We start from the raw sequence: 10,682 nt of genomic DNA, 5'->3' as shown, positions 1-10,682 counted from the left end.
ATTAACTTGCCTCTTTAACACAATATGTGTATTTCTAGCTAAACACGTATATGCAGCCTCAAAAGTGACCTGATCAATCCCTACACTTTGGAATAAATGTACCACACTATCAAAACTATTCTTCTCATTGGAAAGAGCATTCTTGATTTTTGTCATTATCTCTGCTGCATGTTTTTTCTTCATGTCATTTGAAGTTTTCTGACTATGATTAACACACGTTGAAGATTTATCTGTCTCACAACTGCATGCTTTTTTGCACTCTTCATCATCTTTACGGCGACATATAAACGTTCGAGCGGATGCTGGCCTCGGAAAATTGAAACGACAAACCGTGTTTTTCTTTTTACAAGTTTTTGAATGTCGTTTTGAATGCTGCTGCACAGAAGTGACAGTTTCCAATAAAGTCTCATCTTGGGATGGCAACTCACATGTTATATATTTATCAATAAATTCAACTACTTCTTCATCTGTGTTTTTATCAATCAATGGAGCATTCTCTATCCAAAACAAACAATGCACATGGGGTGAACCGCGCTGCTGAAATTCCACTCGATAAAAGTAATCCTTAATTTTACCAATCGGATGTGATGGCGACATAAGTACCTCTCTCAAAAAACATGCCAGCGGAAATCAAACATCCTGGCCGCAGTGACAGGATTGCAGCGTAAAAGATCACACCTGTCTGCCCACTCTAAACCTGCAGCAGTCTGTGCTCTACCTTCCTGCTTCAAAATACTATCCAGAAGATTTGTCCAGCGCATATCAGCAGAAGAAAAGGAACAAAACCAGGTAGGAACACCGAGCTGACGAACACAAGCAAGCAAATCACGCTGTGCTCCTTGCCAAAAAGCTGGGGTACCTCGAATCGGTTTAAGGAAACGATACCCATCATCAAACTCCAACAACTTTTTCAAAGATTCATCATTTTTTAACATATCGTTTACCTTATTATCAGGTACGTTTTGAGACATACAGCCTTTCCCTTTTCGTAATGCTATGGATACATTAGAAACAACCTGCTCAATCTCAGACATGTACTGCGCAAAAAAGATATATTCCACATTGTGTGCAAACCTACCATCCGCATGTAGAATCCTGTTATTAAAATATCGCGACAACGTCAAACGATTTGCTCTACTTTCATGATAAGTATTAAGTCCCTGCGGAAACAACACCGGAAAGCATTTGGCTTCGTTTGCATGATCCGAAAGCAATTTTACAGGACTATTTCCTTCTGCTGGAGCAAGGTTCAATATATCATCAAAATATTGATCCAGCATTTCCTGACCAATATCCACAGGCATGAGACACGTATCCTGAAACATACAATGTTGTTGTCTATCGTGCAAAAGCTCATCTTCACAATCAACTTTACCACTTTCAACATCACCATCAGTGTCTTTCCCTAAATCACCCTCTTCCCTACAAAACTCATTTAACCAAGCTTCATTAAACTCTACATCTTTATAATGCACATTTGTCCTTTTTAAATACTGCAATGCCTGCCTTACATGCATAGTATCAACAAACTGATACTCATAATGCCCTTTATACGTTAACTTGCGTTTCAATTTTACACGCAACAAAGATCCTTCCATATTACAACGAGGCAGAACATTACTAGTCTGCACAATATTTGCTGGAACACATGTTACTGGTCCATGTACACCATTCTGTCCTCCCTTAGGTAACGCTAACATTTTCATAAATGGTATATTTAAAGAAATCAAATGCTGCTCTAAACTATTCAAACATGCCAACTCTGGTGGAATGGGATCAACTTTCAAACTGTTTATTGCACATTCAGGTGGCATTATACCTTTATTAATCTTACCATGACAATTGTAACAAATCCACAGACAACCTCTAGCTGTATCCAACAACTGACATGGCTTTTCACAGTCCTTATTACATTTGTGTAAATACACTTCAGTGATACATTTATCTGCAAATGATGCTACTGCTTCATTCTTGTTATAAAAATCCCTCTTACAATTCAAAACCTGATGTCTAAACAACAATCTATGACAGACGCAACACACAAACTCTGGCCCATCCTTTACTTTAGCCAAAAACTGCTCCATAACAAAATCAAACTGCTCCGCCTTTTCTTTCAATTGTTGCCTCTTCACTTTGTTGGCTGCTAAAACACGCTTCTTATGGTCAGCATTTCCATAATATCGCGCTTTAGTCATGGCTTTTACACTTTGTCTATGCAACATATCTCTCCTATATTTGCTTACACTCATTTCCTTAACTTTCTCCCTATGCAACATATCTCTCCTATATTTGCTTACACTCATTTCCTTAACTTTCTCCCTATGCAACATATCTCTCCTATATTTGCTTACACTCATTTCCTTAACTTTCTCCCTATGCAACAAATTTTTCTGATATTTCCTGATACTCATTATCTTAACTTTCTCCCTATGCAACAAATTTTTCTGATATTTCTTGATACTCATTATCTTAACTTTCTCCCTATGCAACAAATTTTTCTGATATTTCCCGATACTCATTTCCTTAACTTTCTCCCTATGCAACAAATTTTTCTGATATTTCCCGATACTCATTTCCTTAACTTTCTCCCTATGCAACAAATTTTTCTGATATTTCCCGATACTCATTTCCTTAACTTTCTCCCTATGCAACAAATTTTTCTGATATTTCCCGATACTCATTTCCTTAACTTTCTCCCTATGCAACAAATTTTTCTGATATTTCCCGATACTCATTATCTTAACTTTCTCCCTATGCAACACATTTTTCTGATATTTCACTTTAATCTTTTCCTTACGTTTCTCCCTATGCTGCACAATTTCCTGATATTTCTTTTTCATTTGTAGATACTTTTTCTTTATAAAATACTTAGAAATAGCATTATTTGTTGCTGTACTCTGTTCCTGGACTTTCTGATCGCTCTTACTTGTGTTCTCTGTCACAGCGCTAACCCATGAACATTCCTCTGCACTCTGCCGTCTCAAATTGTACACTTTGGACTCAGACCTGTTCAACTTGCAGCTACCATAACAACTATGGAGTTCAGGCTGATGAACACAAACAACACTTTCATAATGGTTACCATTACAATTTTCTAAGTAGATCCCCTGTTTTGAAAAACACCTATATTTGCAACTATATTCTAGCCATCGATCATCATGATAAGTAAAGATATTAACTCCTAAACAATCTGCTGCTGCCTGTATTTCAACCTCAGTTGCCCAACTGCCAACATATCGCATTTTTGAACTTTTAATGTATTCTACCACTGAAGAATATTCACTTCTCAAGATACTTTTATAGTCCGCAGCATTACTCTCTAATTGTTTCACAACAGCAAGTCTAATTTTCCTATGGTTCTTTTGTGTTCCACTAACAGCTTGGGAAATCGCTCTAAAGAAACAGTTACCGTCAGCCACTATTTTCTCATTCTTACACGGCGTTCCCAACAGACCAACTTCTGTAGGCATTGGTGCATCATATTTCTCAAACTCTACATTAAACTGTGTACATAAAGCCTGCGCAACATCTTTACAAATGGGATCAAACCACAGCTTTTTCGAAGTTACATCACTGACAAACACAACATCTGAATTCACTACAGCCACATTATTCCTTTTCATTTTCTTAGCAGCACAAGTTTGCCCTGTAATCTTACGCTTTGTACCTCGGTCAACTTTACTTCCTGAAGGAATACCACATACCAGCGATGAACCGAAAGCCATGGATGCAGTTTCACAAGTCGTGACAGTGTCAGTACACTTTGTTGTTCTCAACTCAGACTTACTGCCCCCGCAAATGACACGAACACCAGCAATCTCATATGGTCTGTCATTTTGAGTGAGAGATGTAGACAAATTGCATATGAAACTGTACACCTCTTTAAGACAACTAAAATATACAACAACACTATTACCGTTAGGATCTGGCATTCCAGCAGCACTGCGCGCATGGGAATCAACAACCGCATAGCGTCCGTTTTGACGAATGACTGCACACGTGGTACCACACAATGTTAGCAAACATGTATCATATTTCTCAAACATGTTTTTCAAGCCATTTTGTAGAGACATGAATATGCCAGCCTGAATAAACTCTCCATCAACCACACTGACATCACCCGAAACATAGTCACCATAACGAAACTCAAAGTTATGTCCATCTATAACCGAGTGCTTTGGCAAATCAGGAACACACAAGAATTTAGATGATCCACTAATCTTCTTGTTGTCTCTCAAAGACGTGTACAACTGATCACCTAAAACTACGACCCTGTCTAGATCTTTTACCTGCCATGCAAAAACACTGTCAACCGCATGTTTTGCCAGACTTACCAAACCAACAGCCATACATTGGAATCCCCCATATTTAAAGCGATTACTACCCTGATGATACGAACCTGTTACACTATGTTGAACATGGCTAGAAGTACCAGCTACTACAGAAGACCATAATACGCTGGAGCCAGGGCTAGCCTTGCTCTTCACCTTACCAGATCCTGATGAGTGCTGATGATGAAGACTCTCCTTGTCCGGCATCTGTAATAAAGATAAATGGAGATTTTGATCAGTGCGCTCCCATCATCATCCTCATCAGAAATAGACAAAACAAAACACTCTCGATCACAGACTGTATTACACCTTTAGTTAGTCTTCATCTAGTTAGGTGTATTTATTGAGTTCAACAAAAAAGGCTGGTTACTATTTCCATGTTTACACTTGATTTCATCTAGACTATATTACGTTTCCAAAGTGCAACTACTACTACTACAAATAATAACAAAACTGTTTTCAATCATGCATATACTACACTAACAATAGCATAGCTGATGACTAGATTCAAAAACATTCAGACTAAGAGCACAAACCTCCTCTGTTCCAACCAATTGAATGGGACTGGTAGGTGCATCATGGGAAAACACCTCCACAACACAAGGGGTTCCCTCCTCCTATAAAAACAAAATACCACATGAAAAAACACAATGTATAAACTGCATAGACATGGGGCTTTAATGCTACAAAAAATATCAATTTGTAATTATCATTTGTACTACATGAACAGTGACAATAAAGTAGCTTCACTAACTCCATTACAAGAAAACAGAACGAAACAGAAAATTTTCATTCAGAGCACCTACCTCCTCGCCTGCAGCCACTGTCTTGACACTGGTAGGTGAATCCTGGGAAAACACCTCCACAACACAAGGGGTTGCCTCCTCCTACAACACAAAAAACAAAATACCCCATGAAAAAACACAATATATAAACTGCATAGACATGGGGCTTTAATGCTACAAGAAATATCAATTTGTAATTATCATTTATACTACATGAACAGTGACAATAAAGTAGCTTCACTAACTCCATTGCAAGAAACCAGAACGAAACAGAAAATTTTTAGTGAGAGCACCTACCTCCTCGCCTGCAACCACTGTCTTGACAATGGTAGGTGAATCCTGGGAAAACACCTCCACAAAACAGGGGGTTGCCTCCTCCTACAACACAAAAAGCAAAAACAAAATAAAATTAAACAAAATGAATGAACCACATTACTAAAATACTTCCTTGCAAGTCTGCTGTGACACAAAATATCTTCTGGCTTCTAGTGCAAGAACAAAACATCCTTTATAAACATTAGGTCTGTATTATACAATTTGCTTCGACTTTACAGATATACAATGTGTATAACTAATCCATGTTTTTTATATGCAACCTTATAGGCTACCAATTTAAACTAGACTTGCATGATTGTAAATAATGCTGAAGTGTAAAATACATTCACACAAACCTCCACCGGCAGAACGTCTTTCACAGGACAGCCAGGTGAGGCCTCACAAGACACGAGCTGGGTGCCAGGTTTAGCCACAACCTAGGAAGGAAACACAATTGAAAGAACTGTATAAATGTACTTTATCATTGTTTCACAATTACTCCCTGAATATTACAAACAGGTAAATATGTCATTACTATCTTCTCAAACTATACAAAAGAAAAATGTAAATATAACATTTAAAAAAAGAAAAGTTACCAACCTGCTGCTGTCCACGTTTCCTTTTTGAGGCAACAGCTTTCTGCCGGCGGACCACATTTGGCTTCTAATGTAAGACAAAAACATTTTAAATACAAATACAAATTTGGGGCATAAGTAAATTCATACAATATAACAGTCCCATTCTGTGTCAAGACAAAACACTTATAAAAAGGCCTCACAAATACAATTTGAATGCAAATTACCAGTTTGCCTTGTGGAACAGCCGTGCACACAGGGCTAGGGAGATGCGATGGGACAGCTTTGTCCATCGCATCCAACACGGCACTGCTGAAACGGACGGGATTCAGCGGGATGAAACACTTGACTGATGTTTCATCTGCCTGTGGAAAACAAAAGAACAAGACCATTGTTGCAAATGTATCTTGAAAATAAGCCAAAACATGCACACAGGTACAGCAACAAATGGATATCACTTTGTCCGCACAGTGTTACACTAGTCAGGAAAAATCTTCCACTCCAAAAACTAAAACACACATACAATATGCAATGTCTCACCTTCCTGCCCTTGCTGACAACTGTCCAGTCAAAAGGGTTTGACGGACGCGGCACAGGTGCTTCTCCCTTCACCACCACCTTTGGTACAAAGGTTCTCCCAGGGGGTGAAGTCCTTAGAGGAACCTGGGGCGTAGGTGGTGGTGTCTCCAATAGCTGATAAGCAGACATCCAGATCAGCTGAGAGAGGATCGCCATACCGCCAGCATCACTCAGGTGGACCTGCAAAATATAAGTAATAAATAACATTTTACAAAACAGAAGTTTTCATGTCTGTATGAATCTACAATGAATTGCACTTTAAAAATCAACTAAACTTGAGTATAGTAAGTTTTTCATTGGCAATCTTATCAGATATTGTTCTACTTACACCATCTCTGCTCCACAAGTCCAGGCGATCCAAGGGGAAGTGCTCAGCGGTGGGAAAGTATCTGATACCTAAAAAAAAACAAAAAAACAACAACACTGAAACAAAAAACTCACACACACACACACACACACACACACACACATCATGAAACAGTGAAATATCTACATATATTAATTTGTCACTTTATATATTATTAACTGAATGAATTCTTTGATTCCTATAATCAGATAGGCCAAAAAGAAATCATCTGTTATACATATCAAAACTAACACTAAAACTTTCTTTTCAACTTACCCATGCTGGCTGCCACACGATGGAACTCTTGCCGCATGAGTTCCTGAATACCCAGGTCTGCATTCAGGCGAGGTGTGAAATCCTGGACAAAGACCTATACAAAACAAAAGTATTTCCATAATGATGAAAATTATTGTATACAATTTTCACCAGGTAACCCAATCAAATAATGCGTAGTACCAAAGACTATTTACTACTATAAAGCATACCGTTGTCCAAAGACTGCGCGCGCTGCGCAGGAACTGTCGAAAGTCAGCTCCCGCCTCATCAACCGTCCTGCTGGCGGTCAGGTTGTTGCTGGGGGCCATCACACAGACTGCGTCGGGTGTCCGAGGTACAGCAGCATGCAACATCTCGGTCCTCAACTCAGACGCACAGGCCCCCGGGGTCGACATGAAGCCAAAGGAGAGGCGTCCCTCTGGCATCTTCACAAATCCATCTACCATGGCCCGTAGATGGGAGGCTCCAATGACAAGAACGAACTGGAACAACAAACAATTTAATCAATTACAATCAATAACAACTCTTTACATCAAAGGTTTTTTATTAAACTCTGAACCAATAATACCTTCTTGTCAGGATCCTCAGGTGGAATGACCAATTTGTGACTGCGCCCAGTCAAAGCAGAAATTGGCCACTTCTTCACCTTATGACGAAAACCTGTGCCCTCACCTGTTTATAAAAACACAACAACCCCACAAAAAGTTCAATTAAAAATTTGGAACAAACAAATGCATGGACACATACGTTACAATTATACTACAACTATGTAATGCATATACATATAAGGAAAAGTTGCACTGAAAAAACAGTTGAATACATACGGGCACAGGTGCCAGTGGAAGGCCGCTGAGGTCCGAAAACCACAAGACGGCGCTCCGCCATTCTCCGCCTAGCTGCCTGAGAACGGCGAAAGGACTTGTCGCGAGGCATCTGAAAATATGCAGACACAATTGATTCAATACGACATTACAAAAACACTTATAACACACAATAAATATACAATTACATTTTTCATACATCTTTACATTTATGTACAGTAGTGCGAAAATTATACAAATTCTTGTCCGTGTATCACACACACACACACAATAATTAAAACAACTTCGGCCACAAGAGATATATTTTTGCTGATAAAATAAAATGGTTAATGTTGCTAGTATTAGGGACTCTGACCATGTGTGTAAGTTTACAGACCATAGGCTGTAAGAAAGAGTGGCTATATTTGGTTGACAGGATGGCGTTAACCATAACGCTAGCTGCTACCTTGTTTAACAAGGTGCATTTACAATGTATATTTCACAATGAAAGTAATATTGCTAATTCAAATTTTGGATAGCTCGAAAACAGCTACAGCCGTTAAAACAACATGTAAGTTACTCACAGGATAAACGTTTCCAATAGCTATACTCAAAGCATAAAAAACACTGTTCCTAAATCTATATTTGACTTCATGTTAGAAAATATCACCACAAATATGAGAATGCCGCCAACTACAGCCGCCACTTTCACACGACACCATTTAAACAGTTTAGCTGCAACAGTTTAAGGAGCTAATGATACGTATGACGGTAAAAGGATAACGAGCCAAAACTACCTTTACATTTTGTCGCTTATAATAAAACATTAAATACACTCACAGTGCGTTCACCAAAAGTCCACCGAAGATCCCAAGAATGCAATGCAAAGCTGTTGAAATCGCTGCTGAAATCGCTGAAATGCTCACAAGCTAGCTTGTTCGCTCTTTCGCTCTCTCACCAGTTGTCACAATGTCCGAAAACAAAGCAACAGGCGGCAAACGTATTCTGACCTGTATTTATACCTTCACCTGCGCGTTTTTCAAAATTCAAATGAACCAATCAGGAGTGCCGACAGGTCTGTGCAAAGCAGCTGGAAGAAAAACATACCGGTTACAATTGCGGAAGTTGTCAAAATAAAAGTATTTGTGTTTCAGTGCACAATGTCATTAAAAAGAATTGTAATGAGCTCCTACATTTAATCAGTACTTCACAAATAAACTGAGTGTTAATGATTCAAGACGTAATATGTTGAGACCTTCATGACCTTGTTATATAAAAAAATATATTAACAATAACATAACTTTTTACAGAGGAATCTATATTATGAAAATAATCATAAAGCTATAAAGAAAACTGAATAAAATGTTGTATTTTCGAACAGAGGAGTGACTGTGTACCAATAAAACCCAAATATAGAGCAGGTACATAGTAGAAATCTATGAAACTAAACTTATTAATAATAGTTGGGGAAGGGGGCTCCTCTGAATAAAGACGAGAATAACACAGACTTCAACAGAGGTGGCTGTTACATAATATTTTGAATAATACACCTGATAACAGTCAATCAACAACCAAAAAAAGACTTAGAAACATTTTTATTAAAACAACACACACAATGAACAATGAACAATGAACACACACAAAAAAGTCAAGGGGTGGAGGGAAGGGTTGATGGGTCACTGGTGGGGCTTGGAGGTGAGGCAGCACAGGTTTCTTCTGCAGACATGGTAGACAAACATACAAAAACAGTAAATGTGACAACCCTATTTTTATGACGTCAATTCTTTGATAATGCATTCAACAACAAAAATATATATATACATACATACGACAGTCATAACATGGACAATAGCCAAACCACAACTGAACAAACAATTACCATCTTTAATAAAACTGGCAGAGGCTCGCTCCACCTCCAGCTGCTCTTTCACTGCAGCCAGTTGTTGCTGCGCATGGTGCAGCTCCGTCTGCACCATGCGCAGCTTTTGTTCTGCCGCTCGACGGAGGCGGACCTGCCTCACTAATGCACTCAAAGTGCGACCATGGACCCCCACAGCCTGCTGGTAAAGCTGGTCCCTTGGGACAGCTCCATCGTTGCAGGCATACTGTCAACAGATCATAACATGCTGATTTGATATTTTGTGATCACATTCCAATAGTACAAATCTAAACACATTTTAATGCTAACATTCAAGTTTACTTCTGAACAGAGGTGTCAAGTAATAAAGTACAAATACTTCATTACCTTACTTAAGTAAAAATTTTGGTTAACTATACTTTACTGGACTAATTATTTTTCAGACAGCTTTCTACTTCTATTCCTTACATTTTCAGGCAATTATCTGTACTTTCTACTCCTTACATTTTAAAAATAGCCTCGTTACTCCTATTTCATTTCAGCTTATTTTCATTCCCGGCTTATCATTGTTTAAAAAAGCACAAAAAAACCTATGCATATAAATCGCGCCATCCAAATAGAGTGAATTTGATTGTGGTTGGATGAGAAAAATAAACATGTACTATTCCAACACTCTATTGGTTTGTACGCAATCAATTGCACCTGCACATTTATAAAGTATGCCACACCCCAGCAGGACACATAGCAGACCTAGTGTGAAGATGTCAGTTACTGAAGAGAATGTCTATACTAAAATGCATTCATTTTCAATGGGCAT

General features: G+C 38.5%; 3 protein-coding genes across 3 annotated transcripts; all 3 read right to left on the bottom strand.

The window, feature by feature from the left end:
• Positions 1-519: 519 nt before the first annotated feature.
• LOC137190222 (uncharacterized) lies at positions 520-2,434 on the bottom strand. Its single transcript, XM_067600074.1, has one exon. It carries the CDS (start codon positions 2,409-2,411, stop codon positions 609-611), a length of 1,803 nt encoding a protein of 600 aa, XP_067456175.1. The 5' UTR covers positions 2,412-2,434; the 3' UTR covers positions 520-608.
• Positions 2,435-2,677: 243 nt separating this feature from the next.
• LOC137171364 (uncharacterized) lies at positions 2,678-4,666 on the bottom strand. The gene is made up of 2 exons (XM_067575354.1): positions 2,798-4,666; positions 2,678-2,697 (listed from the first exon to the last, which is right to left on the bottom strand). Exons 1-2 carry the CDS (start codon positions 4,536-4,538, stop codon positions 2,678-2,680), a joined length of 1,761 nt encoding a protein of 586 aa, XP_067431455.1. The 5' UTR covers positions 4,539-4,666.
• A 144-nt stretch (positions 4,667-4,810) lies between these two features.
• Positions 4,811-7,244, bottom strand: LOC137171356 (uncharacterized). The gene is made up of 9 exons (XM_067575341.1): positions 7,208-7,244; positions 6,914-6,981; positions 6,547-6,765; positions 6,234-6,371; positions 6,032-6,094; positions 5,788-5,868; positions 5,414-5,494; positions 5,138-5,218; positions 4,811-4,948 (listed from the first exon to the last, which is right to left on the bottom strand). The coding sequence occupies exons 1-9, from the start codon at positions 7,242-7,244 to the stop codon at positions 4,811-4,813; spliced, it is 906 nt and encodes a 301-aa protein (XP_067431442.1).
• Between the last annotated feature and the right edge of the window lie 3,438 nt (positions 7,245-10,682).

The sequence above is a fragment of the Thunnus thynnus genome, chromosome 2, assembly GCF_963924715.1.
Source record: "Thunnus thynnus chromosome 2, fThuThy2.1, whole genome shotgun sequence".
NCBI lineage: Eukaryota > Metazoa > Chordata > Actinopteri > Scombriformes > Scombridae > Thunnus > Thunnus thynnus.
The sequence above is the reverse complement of the archived record's forward strand: the minus strand, read 5'-3'. Positions and strand labels throughout refer to the sequence as shown.

What these genes read in the sequence shown, in the direction of transcription:
- LOC137190222 (XM_067600074.1), bottom strand. Translation starts at nt 2,411, where the DNA reads ATGAGTATCAGGAAATATCAGAAAAATTTGTTGCATAGGGAGAAAGTT.
- LOC137171364 (XM_067575354.1), bottom strand. Translation starts at nt 4,538, where the DNA reads ATGCCGGACAAGGAGAGTCTTCATCATCAGCACTCATCAGGATCTGGT. An exon ending in TGTGCAGCATAGGGAGAAAC is followed by an intron (nt 2,698 to 2,797) that starts GTAAGGAAAAGA and finishes TTTGTTGCATAG; the next exon opens with GGAGAAAGTTAAGGAAATGA.
- LOC137171356 (XM_067575341.1), bottom strand. Translation starts at nt 7,244, where the DNA reads ATGCGGCAAGAGTTCCATCGTGTGGCAGCCAGCATGG. An exon ending in TTGTCAGCAAGGGCAGGAAG is followed by an intron (nt 6,372 to 6,546) that starts GTGAGACATTGC and finishes TGTTTTCCACAG; the next exon opens with GCAGATGAAACATCAGTCAA. An exon ending in CAGTGGTTGCAGGCGAGGAG is followed by an intron (nt 5,219 to 5,413) that starts GTAGGTGCTCTC and finishes TTTGTGTTGTAG; the next exon opens with GAGGAGGCAACCCCTTGTGT.